Raw genomic sequence first — 15,259 nt, forward strand, 5'->3', positions numbered from 1 at the left:
CATCGCAACAGCAACAGTAAAAGTTGAAGGAACAACAAAGTAACTCAACAAAATATGGAGAGTCCTAGAAAACCATTACGCGTTGACGGCGTGGAAAAAAGGGAACTGATGTCATCACGCTGATGAGACTCTTATGGCTCTGGTGACGACCTACAGAGTAGCGAGCGGAGCAGACGTCCTCGTCGGCGTGGAGAGCTAAGAAAAAATTCCGCGGAATGCTGGCGAAGGGGGTATTCATAAGGTGAGGAGTCCACAGGCAGATGTATCCATCAGAAAAAACACACATGGTTACGCTACCGCTCTCATGTCAGGAATTACCACTGAAGCACATATCAGGGAATCCCCAATGCATCCCTATAAGAGCACAGCAGTGAGAAACCAAATTGGCTGTTTGTCACTACCAGGACATGCCACACAGTTAAGGAACATGTCCTACCTTTTACCAACAGCACACCCTGCCCATAGGGCTAGCTAGGGTGGACTGATATGTAGCAGAGGGGGAGTTGTAGATGTGGCAACCACTTTATATGCCATGTCACAGTGGCAGTAAACTGCACGCACAGGCCCTGCAGTGTCAGAGTCCTAAGACAGGTTTGAAAGGCTACTTAGGTGGGCAGCGCAAGCACCGCTGCAAGCCTACCAGTAGCATTTAATTTACTGGCCCAGGGTATATGGGATACATCTGTACAAGAGACTGACAGGTAAATTAAATGTGACAGATAGGCGACCACCAATCTTACCAAGTTTACAATAGCGAGCACATGCACTTTAGAACGGATCAGCAGTGATAAAGTGCCCAGAGTCATAAAATCACAAACGACAGGTCAGAAAAATACAAGAGGAAGGCAAAAAGTTCTTTGATGACCCTGCAAAAAGGGTCAAGTTCAACATCTACACTGCCAGTCACAGCTAAACTTCGCTGTACCAGGAGGAGTGGTGTTGCTCTCTCATGAGAGTTGTGGTGGTGTCTATAAAGGGTGCTGTCTCACTTCAAAGACTGCAGTGGTACTGAATGGATAATATGGATTCTTGCACCATAGACAGGATATTTGGCTCTGATGGTCATGTCTGTGTTAAATGGTGACAAAGTCTTACTCAGATGCACAGAATTGCCTTGCTTGCATTAGCAAGTGCAAATGTTAATATTCATTTTACAGAAACAAACTTTCTATTGTAGTGAAGGTTGGATTTTATTTAGTAATCAACATTACACAGAACACATTAACTCTGCAACAAAGCGCTCACACCTTCTCCAAAGCTAGTGCATCATGCTTTGGTGGTCTGTAGGCTCTTCCCCATCAGTAGGAACAGAGAGGCACATGTCCACTTGAAACAGGCAAGCAGACTAACAACCCTGTAGAAATCTTTGGATTTAGACATTTGGGGAATTTCTGTTCACCTTGGGCACAACAGGATCGCCAGTCTTCTACCACGGTCCCATTTCTAGCCCTCATATGCAGAATAAAATAAACACCATAGTCAACCACAAAGTGTGGCTGACTGAAGACGCATTTAAATAATTTCAGTCAAATTTAATACATCTCTTACACTTAGAACATGAGACGACTACCCTGAAACACTGCTGGAAGGCACTGGGATTAGGAGCATGGGGTGGGGAGGGGGTCAAAAAAACATGGAGCCATTCCCTTTAGTTCATGGTTGAATGTTCACGGTCATAACTTTGGCAGGTTTTATTGAGCTCCAGTGCTACAAATCTAGAGGAGAGTTCTCTTCTAGGAAAGGCCTTAAAAAGCCTGTCAAGTCACAGCAAAGCACCACACAGCCTAGTATTGCAGCAGAAAAACTTACATGTTTGACTACTGGCAGTGAAACAAACTGTACAGTTTGAAAACTCAAAATAGACAGAAAATGTGTCATGTTTTTTAACTACAGAAAATGTATATAGATGGGACATCATTACCATGAAGCATGGATTTTCGACAAATTATTGTACTAAAATAAATAATTTATTTTACAGGTTATATTAAAAAATAATACATAGAGGTTAATGTGTATTATGGCCTTGCAGTGCCAATCTGCCATTCTCATTCACACACAGCTAAGCCTTGTTAATCATCTCGAACCATTGAATGGCAATGTAGGCCCATGCACACTGTGTCCTGGTACTCCTCAAGAACATCACTTAAGCAACTTAGAAACAATAAGGTAGCACTTTCTTAATTTTAAATCTGCCTTACGAGCACGTGCCACTGGGCACTTTTGCCTCACAAGAGTCTTTGTATGTAACAAAATGAAAACCCTTTTTGTGACAGATAATGATCTTTTTTATGTTCCATGAGTTTTTGGAGGCTTACTGCTCTTCTACACAAGTATCTTCTGATTAATTCAGGAGTTCTGCAATGACATAGTTGAGAGTGGTTTTATTGAGTTCATCTACCTTGTGTTTTCAATCAGCCTGGCAGCAACATAAGGATATGTGATTTCTAAGTCATTAGGTTCGAAAATCAATTCCAGAATATCCTCATTCTTAAAAAAGTATACACATGGCATGAGGCGGAGTGCAAGGCACATTTGGTGAGGTACAGCTATCTGAGCTATGTGAACACACTCAACCCCCAGGGAAGTTTGACTTTTAAACGCTGAGTGTACAATAAAAAAAACAACAAGGGGTACTTATACTGCCATGATGCTCCATGGCTTGCCCTCGATTCAAAAATCAAGGTCCACAGGCAGCAGCGCCTCTTTCCCAGATCCACGGCAATGAGAGAAGTGCGCATCATGCACAGAACAATGGTCACCGACAAATGACAGGCCTTTCCACGGTATTATTTACTTTGCGTTTGTCATTCGAGTAAGTCATTCGAGATCCCATAGTAATAACATTAATTACACACCAGCCACCAATGCGAAGAGCTGGTCGAATAAACGTGCCGAACACATTTGCCCCTTGGTTTTTCCCCCACTAATTGATTTATCCAACTGCAGGCAGTGAAGCACTATCAGTTTTCGTTGAGGGGCCATGCATGCTATGCACTTGGCAAGGCTACATCGATCAGTGATGTGGGGGGGGACCTGGCTTGAAGAGTGTGAGTTTGAGAGGTACAGCGATCTCCCTTGATCCCAAACTCCCTGAACAACTTGACATATACTGGGAGTCAGGGGGACCCCAGTTCATGAGCAGAAATTAGTTTTATATTGTCAAAGTAAAAAACACTATAAGCCACCACTGAAAAACCAGCCCTGTTATCTGGTTTGTGAAAAATTAGACACTTTGGCCACAGTAGTTTTTTAGGGTTGGTATGTTTCATACCACTCTATGATCATTTAATCCTGTGAAGCGAGGAAAGACTGAATGTCCAAAAACTTCAACCCCATCACTCTTCCGATCTCTCATGCTACAAAAACAGACCAAGTCTGATGCACAGGTCGAGGGATAAGATTCAATCTGAACAAAACATCCTAACAAGGGCCAGTTAACATTGAAGAAACACTAGAACCTGGTCTTGAAAACATCCCTGTCCATGTTGTGACCAAGGAAAGAAGAGAAAACATTGAAAGCCAACAAAAACTCTAAGAAGGCAGGAGAGACATGCTTCACCTCGGCCAATAAAAGGTGATGCTCAGCTAAAATTAACACAAAAAGGGGTTCTTACGAACCATATGTAGGCCAGGTGTACTTCAAAGGGCAAACCTATTTGAGATGCTGTCAATTAAGCAGCATCCTGGGCTTGGGTGATGGGGACAAGCATCCAAATGCACAGTGGAAACGGGGTGTATTTCACATGCTCATCTTCATTTCTCTTTGCTACCTGCATTTCCATTTTTTTTAATTGCATCAATGATTAGACCAGTTTTAGTTGACAGAATATGTAAAAACCAGAAAAACAGTACACACTCTTTATGTAGGCAAACATTCGGACTGAGGATGGAGTTCTCATGTCCTCAACACTTGAGCCGTGATGATGGGGGTTGACCGTGTCTGGGGTGCTGTCAGGTTCTGCTGTTTTTAGAGTGGGGTGTCATTCTGTGCCACCGGCACCTGGTTCTGCAGGGCTTCCTGATGATCCGGTCTAGGGGCTGCTGGTGCATGCTCAGCCGCAGCGCCTTGGTTACCAGGCCCTTCTATATAAATAAGGAGGGAAAAAAACCGGTCAATAAAAAACTAAAAAACACACTCCATCCCCAAGCAGACACGATCTCAAACAAAACAATCCCCTGCTACTGTTTGCCCAACTCTTTGCAATGTACATATATACATTCATCTTGTGCTGCGATACTCCGGACACTGATTCATACTTTCTATATAAAAAGTAATGATCAGGGAGACTCCATATGTGCATCTGTCAGGAACTCTTCTAATAAATTACAGATAGGGAGGGAACTTTATGGAGCCAATGCCACTTGGTATGGCCTTTTTAAGGAGCTCTGCAGCCCACATGCGGAGGCCAACCGACATATGCTGCCACTGTAGCGAAGAGTATGTACACCCACACAGGGCCAAAGTAGCGAATGAGGCAGAATTTCCAGTTGGGAAAAATGACCCAGTTTATCCCTCAGTTCACCCACTTCCTATCCTAAATGATTAGTTTATGCTATGGATGACACTCTTCTGGTGAGTGTGGCTCTTACCCTTAGGAGATCCATGCGGTTCTTGTGGGTTGAATTTGAGCTCCCCGTGGGGTCCTGCAGGCTTGCCTTGCTCCTCTACAGCCTGTGACTTCCTCTGTTCCATCTGTAGGACAGCCTAAAAGGGACACCAAAAACAATGAACCTTGCTAAACAATGCTGGCATGAGATCAGTCTTCTATACTCAAAGGTTGATTTGGGTGATAGAGGCATGGGCATGGCTACACACTAACATGGCATCGTCTCTTAATTACAAAAACATCACTATATGTGCTAGACTCTGTAATGACCTTAAGGAAGTAGAGAAGGTATACGGTAGGCCAACTGAAGGAAAGGAAAATGCTACTTAACAGTATGCATCTGTTCTTGGTATGTAGACACTGAGCATAGATCGCCATCTGGTGTTGGGCCTGGATGTCTGCACTTGTTTTTGTCTTGGAAAAGTATTTGGAAGTCACGAGATAGGAGACTCCTCCTTTGGATCATAGTGCTCATGGGCATCGGCTCCATCCCCAGATTGTTTTTTCACCAGCAGGAAAATGATGGAGTTTTGTAAGAAACAGAAAAGATGCCCATGTATGCTGTATCTAAATAAGATAGCACTGGAACAGATAAGAGGTAGCCAGGGAGGCGGGTGGGCGTGTGTGGATCTGCAGCTCTACATGCCAAGAACAGATGCATACTGGTAAGTAGCATTTTCCGTTCGAGCCATATGAGCTGCAGATCACACACTGAGCATAGATTGTATAGCAGTATCCGTCCCTAGTGGCGACCACCAGTATCTGTTGCAGTAGTTTGAAATAGTGTTTTGAGTACAGCTTGACCCACACTAGCTTGTTGTTTTGTTCGCACATCTACACAATAGTGCTTTGTGAATGTGTGCGGTGTAGACCATGTAGCTGCTTTGCAGATGTCATCTAAGGGAATGTTCCCTAAAAATGCCATTGAAGCCCCTATCTTTCGGGTTTAGTGGGCTTTAGGAGGAACAGATAATGTACGTTTTGCTTTGTGATAGCAAATCTGTATGCATTTGACAATCCACCTTGCTATCCCAGATTTTGATATGGGGTTGCCTTTATTTGTTGGCGAGAAGGACACGAAAAGTTGTTTTGGTTTGCGAAAAGGTTTTGTCCTTTCAATGTAATAAAGCAATGCTCTTTTAACATCTAGAGTGTGAAGAGCTCTTTCTGCGACTGTTTATGGTTGCGAGAAGAATACTGGCAACTCTACAGACTGATTGAGGTACAAGGGAGAAATAACCTTAGGGAGGAATTTTGGATTGGTTCTGAGAACCCCTTTGTTATGATGGAGTTGTAAAAAAGGTTCTTGAATAGTTAGTGCCTGTAGCTCACTGACTCTTCTAAGGGAAGTAATAGCCACCAGGAAAGCAACTTTCCATGTTAGAAATTGTATCTCGCATTTGTGTAGAGGTTCAAAGGGAGGGCCCATTAGTCTTGTGAGAACGAAGTTTAAATTCCACACAGGTGAGGGTAGCACCCTGGGAGGAATTATTCTTTTGAGGCCTTCCATAAACGCTTTGATGGCAGGTACCCTGAAGAGCGACAAGTGTTGTCTATTTTGTAGGTAGGCTGCTATGGCAGCGAGATGTAACCTAATAGATGTGTACGCTAAGTTACACCTTTGGAGATGCAGTAGATAACCTGTGATGTGTTAAATAGACACATCTAAAGGATTGATGATGTTGTTGTGACAATATATCACAAATCGTTTCCACTTGGCTGCATAGCAGGCTCTAGTAGTGGGGCGTCTAGCTTCTCTGATAACATTCATAAAGTCGGAGGGAAGGTTTAGGTAGCCAAACTAAGACCTCAGGAGCCAGATCGCTAGGTTGAGTTGGGCTGGGTCCGGGTGTCTGATCTCTCCACGGTTCTGGGTTAAGAGGCGTGGGAGAGGTGTTGTTTTTGGTGCGGGACTACGCATAGTTCCAGTAATGTGGCGTACCACAGTTGTCTGGCCTATGTTGGAGCAACTAGGATGAGAGTCAATGAGTGTTGCTGTAGTTTGCGCACCACCAGTGGAATGAGTGGGAGAGGCGAAAAAAGCGTACGCAAATCTGCCTGACCAATTCATCCATACTGCATTGCCTTTGGACAATGGGTGTGGATATCTGGCGGTAAAGCTTGGGCATTTGGAGTTTGTGTGTGGCGAAGAGATCCATCTCTGGTTGGCCCCACATCTGGAAAAATGAATCTGTTGTGTTTGACGACTTAATAGATTGGCTATGTTGTTCTGGACTCACGGAACATGTTGGGCTAGAAGAAAAACGTTCTGAGGAATAGCCCATCTCCATATGCTTTGCGCCAGTTGAGAGAGCTGTAGGGAGTGTGTCCAGCCTTGTTTCTGTATGTAGTACATGGCTGTCATGTTGCCGGTGCGGACTAGGACTGCCTTGCCTGATATTTGTTTCTGGAATGCCTTTAGGGCTAGGAATATGGCTAGTAACTCCAGGTGATTGATGTGGAGTAACTTTTGTTGAGGTGTCCACCTGCCCTGCATGGTGTGATGTAATAGATGAGCTCCCCAGCCGGAGAGCGATGTGTCCGCTGTTAGCACAATCTGTGGAACGGGCTCGATGAATGGTCGCCCTTTGGAAAGGTTTTTGATGTTCCACCACTGCAGAGAGCGATGCGTGCGACCGTCCACCAACACCAGATCTGTCAGCTGACCTTGAGCCTTGTTCCACTGACGTCCCAAACATTCCTGCAGGGGACGCATCTGGAGTCTTGCATGAGGTACTATAAATATGCAAGAGGCCATCATCCCTATCAACTGCATGAACACTCGAGCTGTAAGAGTGTGTTGTGGCTGAAATTTTGTTATAAGGCTTTGTATGCTTGCTATGCTGGCTGGGCTGGGATATGCAAGTGCTTTTGAGGGGTTGATTATGGCACCGAGGTACTGTTGTATGTGGGACGGTTGTAGGTGAGACTTTGCATGATTTACTGTAAACCCTAAGTCGTGGAGTAGTTGGATTGTGGCGTGAGTGTGATGTACACACTGATTGTATGACTTGGCTTTTATGAGCCTGTCGTCCTAAGTATGGGAAGACGTGGATGTGCTGTCTTCTTAGGTGAGCCGCAACAACCGCCAGACACTTGGTGAATACTCTGGGTGCTGTGGTGACTCCGAATGGGAGTACCTTGAATTGGTAGTGCTGACCGTCCACTACAAACCTGAGATATTTCCTGTGAGAGGTGTGAATGGGAATATGAAAGTAGGCGTCCTTGAGATCTAGAGTGACAAGGAAATCGCCTCGTGAGAGAAGAGGAAGTACCTGTTGAAGCGTGACCATGTGAAAATGGTCTGATTGTATGAACAGGTTTAGGGGTCTGAGGTCTAAGATAGGTCTCAGAGAGCCGTCCTTTGGAATGAGGAAGTATAGGGAGTAAACGCCTGTGTTTTGTTGAAGCAGGGGGAATGGTTCTATTGCATGTTTTTGTAGGAGGGAGATTACCTCCTGTGTTAGCAGCGATAAATGTTCTGGTGACATTGGGTGCTATGTTGGGGGGGTAGAGGTGAGTTCTAGACAATATCCTGATTGAACAATTTGTCTCACCCACCTGTCTGTGGTGATGTTGTTCCAGACAGGTAGGAAATGTAGCAATCTTCCCCCCACTGAAGTGGAATGGTACGGGGGGAGCGGAGGGAAGTCATTGAGTAGGGGTGGAGGCAGAGAGAGTATTGTTGGTCTTGCCTCTACCTTTGTTATTATTTCCTCCGTAGCCACCTCTTTGATAACCTCTGGTGAATGTGGTCTGGGTGGGAGTCTTATAGGACGTGGAGGGGTTGCCAGAGGAGTAGCCTCTGGAGGTGCCCTTGAAAGAGGAGCGACAAAAGGAACGTCTGGGAGCTTGCGATTGCAAGGCTCCCATTTATTTAGCCGTGTTGGTGTCTCTTTTCATCTTTTCTAGAGATTAATCCACGGCAGGCCAAAATAGATGTTCTTGATCAAATGGCTGGTTAAGGACGGAAGTTTGTACTTCGGGTTTAATACCTGAAATGCGTAGCCATGCATGTCTACGCAGAAGGACACTTGTGTTGATGACTCGGGAGGCGGTGTCTGCCACATCTAGAGCGCAACGAATGGAGGTGTTTGTAGTGAGCTTACCCTCTTGTAGGAGGTCGTTGGCTTTGGTTTTGTATTTGTAAGGAAGGTGCTGCATTAGGGTCTCTAGCTGGTGGTAGTGTGCCCTATCGTATCTGGCTAACAAAGCTTGAGTGTTGGCAATGCGCCATATATTAGCTGCTTGTGACGCTGTGCGTTTACCAGAGGCGTCCAAGAGTTTTGACTCCTTGTCGGGAGGTGGAGTTAGCCCTCTTTCTGGCATTGGAGAACACTAAGGAATCCAACGGTATTTGGCCCTTAATGTATACGGGGTATGCTGGGGCAGATTTGTATTTTTTCTCTATCCTGGGGTTAATGATCCTAGCCCCAACAGGTTATTTGAACACCTCAGGTGCATGTTTCATTACCCCTTTTAACATAGGGAGAACGGAGGTGGACTTTTGGGAAGTATCAAAAGTCTCCATTAAGAAATCCTCTTCCACAGGGTCTGTATGTAAAGCAACCCTGTGGTATTGTGAAGCTCTGAACGAGCTGGGTGAAACCTATGGTATCAATCAATCAATCAATCATGGAACTTATATCGCGCACTACTCACCCGTAAGGGTCTCAAGGCGCTTGGGGAAGGGGGTCTGCTACTGCTCGAACAGCCAGGTCTTGAGCTGTTTCCTGAAGGCCAGGTGGTCCTGGGTCATCCGCAGGTGGACGGGTAGGGAGTTCCAAGTCTTAGCTGCCAGGTAGGAGAATGACCTTCCTCCAGCGGTGGCTCTCTGGATGCGAGGGACGACGGCGAGGGCGAGGTTAGCGGAACGTAGCCGGCGGGTGAGCGTGTAGAAGGTGAGGCGGCTGTTGAGGTACCCTGGGCCTAGGTCGTGGAGGGACTTGTGTGCGTGGGTGAGGAGTCTGAACGTGATCCTCTTGTTGACAGGGAGCCAGTGCAGGTCTCTCAGGTGGCACGAGATGTGGCTGCGTCGGGGGACGTCCAGGATGAGTCGGGCGGAGGCGTTCTGGATACGCTGAAGTCTTTTCTGAAGCTTGGCTGTAGTACCGGCGTAGAGGGTGTTTCCGTAGTCTAGTCGGCTGGTGACGAGAGCATGGGTGACCGTCTTCCTGGTCTAGGTCGGGATCCATCGGAAGATCTTTCAGAGCATGCGGAGGTTGTGGAAGCAAGCTGAGGAGACGGCGTTGACTTGTCTGGTCATCGATAGGGAGGAGTCCAATATGACGCCCAAGTTGCGTGCGTGGTCCGTCGGTTCAGGTGCGGTGCCTAGTGCCGGGGGCCACCAGGAGTCGTCCCATGCGGAGGGTGATGGTCCCAGGATGAGGACTTCTGTCTTGTCCGTGTTCAGTTTCAGGCGGCTGATGTTCATACATTCAGCGACGTCTGTCATCCCTTCGTGCAGGCTGGCTTTGGCGGTGTCGGGGTCTCTGGAGAGGGAGAGAATTAGCTGGGTGTCATCGGCGTAGGAAATGATGTTGAGGTTGTGTTGGCGTGCGATGGCAGCGAGGGGTTTCATGTAGATGTTGAAGAGAGTGGGGCTGAGCGACGATCCTTGCGGGACGCCGCAGATGACTTCGGTGGCCTCGGAACGGAGGGAGGCGTACTCTGTGTTCTGCCGGAGAGGTATGAGATGATCCATTCCAGAGCCTTCCCTTGGATGCCGGTGTCGTTGAGGCGTTGGACTAGTGTGCGGTGGCAGACAGTGTCAAATGCTGCGGAGAGGTCTAGGAGGATGAGTGCCGCTGTTTCGCCGTTGTCGAGCAGGGCTCGGATGTCGTCTGTGGCTGCGATGAGGGCGGTCTCTGTGCTGTGGTTGGCTCTGAATCCGGACTGTGCTGGGTCGAGGGATCCGTTCGTCTCGAGGAAGGCTGCCAGTTGCTTGTTGACGACCTTCTCGATGACTTTGGCGGGGAAAGGAAGGAGCGAGATGGGGCGGAAGTTCTTGAGGTCGGTCGGGTCCGCTGTTGGTTTCTTCAGCAGAGCGCTGAGTTCGGCGTGCTTCCAGCTCTCCGGGAAGGTTGCTGTGTTGAAGGAGGTGTTGATGATGTCTCGGAGGTGGGGTGCGATGGTAGAGGCTGCCTTGTTGAAGACATGATGGGGGCACGGGTCGGTCGGAGATCCGGAGTGGATGGTGTTCATCATGCGTGACGTGTCTTCGGGGGTCACCTCGGTCCATGTCTGGAGGGTGGCGGCGGGGTGCGAAGGTACGACCGATGGGTGCGGGGGTGAAATGTCGAAGCTGTTGTGGATGTTGGCGATCTTGCGGTGGAAGTACGAGGCGAGGGAGTCGCAGAGGTCCTGTGAGGGAGTGATGTCGTTGTTGCCGGTGCTGGGGTTGGAGAACTCCTTGACGATGTTGAAGAGCTCCTTGCTGTCATGGGCGTTCTTGTCCAGTCGTTCCCGCAGAGATTTCTTCTTGGTGGTGCGGATGAGCTGGTGATGTCTGCGAGTGGCGAGTTTGAGTGCTGTTCTGTTGTCGGTGGTCTTGTTGAGGAGCCAGGCCTTCTCGAGGGTGCGGCAGGCCTTCTTGGAGTCCTTAAGTTCGTCGGTGAACCAGGGGGCCTTCTTGCTTCTGGGCCTGGTGAGGGGGTATCCTCTGGAGGGGAAGGTCTAGAGGGGTAGATGTCGTCTTGTGGTACATTAGGGACATCTGGTGTATTGTAATCGTCCCAGGAGTCTGGGGTATAAGGCGGACTAGGATCCCCTAGTGGTTCATCATCTGCACCGCCCCCCGTGTCATCAGAGGTGTCATCATCGTCCACTGGCTGAGGAGATGGTGTAGTAGGGTGGTGTGGTGGGGGAGGTGGAGAAGGGAGTCTAAGAGGAGATGTTGCAATGTCTCTCTTTTTAGGTGGAGATGGAGCCGGTACAGCCGTGTCCATTGGTCTCTTCTTAGAACTCAGTCAGTTGACCTGTTTTTGGGTCTTTTAGAAGAGTTTTTTGGGTGGGATCTGGTTTAAAAAGCTCTTCTTGTGGAGGTTGGTGTTTTGGCACCGACTTTTTCGGTTTCAAGGGTGGATTTGTGCTCTTTTGGCTTTGAAGCGTGAGATTTTTTAGCCTCTGTAGGAGCCTGCGGAACAGGTTGTTTTTTTGGTTGCGATGGTTTTTTCGGCTCTTAAAGGTTGAGAATGTGAACTTTTCGGAAGGGTCATTTTAGTCGGTTCCGATGACTTTTTCGGAGTCAAGGGGTCGGTGCCTGTTGGTTTCGGTGCAGAGTGCGTCGATGTGGAGGCAGCGTCGGCACGGAGGTGGAGGAAGGTTTCTTTTTGGGTGCCGGGGTTTCGGTACCGATGCCAGGTTGACTTGATCCCGTGTGGCCTGAAGGCTTAGTTGTCGACTTCTTTGCCGGGCCCAAAGGTGAAGGTTTTACCGAAGCCTTTTTCGGTGGTGGGGGCAGGGGGTCGGGTTTGACGTCATTGCTTACGACCCGCTGCCCAAGAGTGATGTCTTCGATGTCAGAGTCATCGGCTTCAGGGCCGCGCCTGTTCTGCTACATCGACGCCCTCCTGGAAGATGTCGTCGGGAATGGATGTCGAAGAGCGAGCCATTGTTCTTCGAGCTAGACGATCCCAAATGGTTTTTTTGGAGCAGAAAGCGGCTTAAGCTGGACAGTCTCTGGCCTCGTGCTCCGGTGAAAGGCAGAGGTTACACACCTCATGAAGATCTGTGTGTGGGAATTTCAACCCACATTGAGGACACTTCTTAAAAGGAGTCCTTTCCATGAGCCAGATCTAATTGCCTAGGTAGGCCCGAAGGCCTTCGTCGACGACCGGAATCGCGGACTTCGAACTTGGCGATGCGTGACGACTACGGATCGCGATCGAAACAATACCGGAGAAAGGGTGAAGGATTGCGCGTCGAGAGTTGGATTGGTAACGACACCGAACTGGAGAGCGATAAACACATCCGAGCCCGATGGCGGAAAAAACAATCTGGGGATGGAGCCGATGCCCATGCGCACTATGATCCAAAGGAGGAGTCACCTATCTCGTGACTTCCAAAGACTTTTCCAAGACAAAAACAAGTGCAAATATCCAGGCCCAACACCAGATGGCAATCTATGCTCAGTGTGTGATCTGCAGCTCATATGCCTCAAACATAATTTATCTCCTGCTGCAAAGTGCAAGGGCTCTGCAGGTCAAAAACTGCTATTAAATATAGGGCAAGTTTAGTAGCTTCAAACAGAATGCCAGCGAGGGACTACAAAAACAACAGTTCTCACCTGATATCAAAAGATTTTCAGTTGTAAATAAGGATTAGTTACTTACCTGTAATCCTAGTTCTCATCCAGGGGTATACTCATCAAAGTCATAATCAATAAATAATCCCCGCCCATGTGCGGGATCCCGGAGCATATAGAAAATACATATATATATATATATATATATATATATATATATATATATATATATATATATATATATATATATACACATATGTGAAAACATATAAATGCAGCCTAATAATGTTCAAAACATGGCAATGCTGTAAATTACATTTTTGCATAGTAGTGCCCCCGTAACCCGTAAGGAAAAAAGGAAGCATCAGGCAAATTATAACACAGCACTGCTTTATTGCCATAAAGCAACATGTAATTGTAGGCATTCGCCAGTAGGCTGCAGCAGAGTATCAAGAAACCAAGAATACTGACACCCTGCCTTTAAGGCATTAGAGTAGGGGGACCGTGCCTTTAAGGCCTGCCTGTGACCCCCTGCTCCCATGATGCACTACAGGTGGCAGTTGGGCCAGTTCTTTTTGGCGGTGCCTCCGCAAGTGAGTAGATCTGCCTTCCATACATCACTTAAAGAGAAAACATTGCTCGTCCGGGGAGGTGGGTGGGTCGCTTATGACTTTGATGAGTATACCCCTGGATGAGAACTAGGATTACAGGTAAGTAACTAATCCTTCTCATCCAGGGGATACTCATCAATAGTCATAATCTATGAATAGAGTAGCAAGCCCATACCCAAAGTCTCGCGGACGAGCAAAAAACAGTTAAAAAACAAGCAAAACACATTTTGCATTACAGTTATGCAAACAGGTTCCTCAGAGAAGCCTGCCCCACCTGGGCGTCGGCCTGCGCGTCTGAATCTAGGCAGTAATGGCGCGTAAAAGTATGGACTGAGCACCATGTAGCCGCTTTACAGATCTCAGACATGGGAACGTTGCGAAGGAGTGCTACCGTAGAAGCCTTCCCTCGAGTAGAGTGTGCTCTAGGTTTACCCTGCAGAACTTTGTGGGATAGTTGGTAAGCCAAAGCTATACAAGAGACAATCCATCTTGAAATAGATGTCTTGGATGCAGCCAGCCCGGTATTCGTGGGCCCATAGTTCACAAAGAGCCTGTCTGACTTTCTAAGAGTAAGGGTCTTAGCCAGATAGAATTTCAAAACCCTCCGGAGGTCAAGAGAGTGTAGGGCTCTCTCCGGGGGAGTGGTCGGTTGAGGAAAGAAGGTGGGCAACGTGATCACCTGGTTAATGTGGAATTCCGAGACCACCTTGGGTAGGAAGCTCGGATGGGTACGGAGCACCACCCTATTAGCATGAAACACAGTGTAAGGTTCCTTGCAGCAGAGGGCCTGAATTTCACTAACCCTACGGGCCGAAGTGATGGCTACTAAGAAGGCAGCCTTCCAGGTCAGATGTTGCAAGGAGGCCTTATGAATCGGTTCAAAGGGGGCTCCCATCAGCTTAGAGAGAACGATGTTCAGTTCCCAGGAAGGGGAAGGAGACCTCACAGGTGGGTAAACTTTCTTAAGCCCTTCTAAGAAATCCTTTACCACTGGCATCTGAAAGAATGAGGTCTGGGTAGGAGACTTCCTATAGGCTGTAATAGCAGCTAAGTGTACTCTGATGGAAGAGTACTTTAACCCAGACTTTGCCAAGTACAGTAAGTAGGGGAGAATAACCTGTTCTTGACCCCGGATCGGATCAAGGGTGTTATCTCTACACCAGAAGCAGAATGTTTCCATTTAAAGCCATACGACTTCCTCGTGGAGGGCCTCTTTGCCTCCCGAAGAATGCTCATACAGTCCGGTGGAAGATCTAGATGTCCGTACTGGATGAATTCAGGAGCCATGCCGTCAAGCGCAGGGAGGTGAGATTGGGGTGGAACACTCTCCCCTTGTCCTTGGTCAGCAAGTTCGGCAGGCATGGCAACCTCCTCTGTGGTACCTCCGACAGCTGGAGTAGATCTGGGTACCACCACTGCCGGGGCCACTCCGGTGCTATTAGGATCATCCGAGTTCTGGCCCTGTAGAACTTCTGAATCACAGCCGGGATGAGAGGAAGAGGAGGAAAAGCGGAAAGCAATGTCCTCGACCAGCTGATCAAAAGCACGTTCCCCTGCGACCCCCGTTGAGGGAACCTGGAGGCGAAGACGGGGCATTTTTTGTTGTCCGCGTCTGCGAACAGATCGATGTCTGGTATGCCCCACAAGCGGAAGATGTCTTGAGCGACGTCTTCGTTGAGCACCCAGTCGTGCGCTTCGACGAAGTCTCTGCTGAGGCCGTCCGCCTGCACGTTCAGGGTCCCTGGCAGGTGAACAGCGACGATCGTCAGGTTTCTCGCCAGAAGCCATTTCCAGAT

The 15,259-nt window shown here is 47.9% G+C and overlaps 1 protein-coding gene across 7 annotated transcripts in view; it reads right to left on the reverse strand.

The window, feature by feature from the left end:
- Positions 1 to 1,171: 1,171 nt before the first annotated feature.
- The window catches only part of NUCB1 (nucleobindin 1), a 222,532-nt gene continuing 208,444 nt past the window's right edge, over positions 1,172 to 15,259 (reverse strand). For all 7 annotated transcript variants that reach the window (XM_085616299.1, XM_085616298.1, XM_085616303.1 and 4 more), the window contains 2 exons: positions 4,591 to 4,705; positions 1,172 to 4,083 (listed from right to left, as the gene is read on the reverse strand). In XM_085616299.1, coding sequence (XP_085472425.1) covers positions 3,968 to 4,083; positions 4,591 to 4,705 — 231 coding nt within the window. In that variant the 3' untranslated portion in view covers positions 1,172 to 3,967. The remainder of the gene's footprint in view (positions 4,084 to 4,590; positions 4,706 to 15,259) is intronic.

Source organism: Triturus cristatus, chromosome 7, assembly GCF_964204655.1.
Source record: "Triturus cristatus chromosome 7, aTriCri1.1, whole genome shotgun sequence".
Lineage (NCBI taxonomy): Eukaryota > Metazoa > Chordata > Amphibia > Caudata > Salamandridae > Triturus > Triturus cristatus.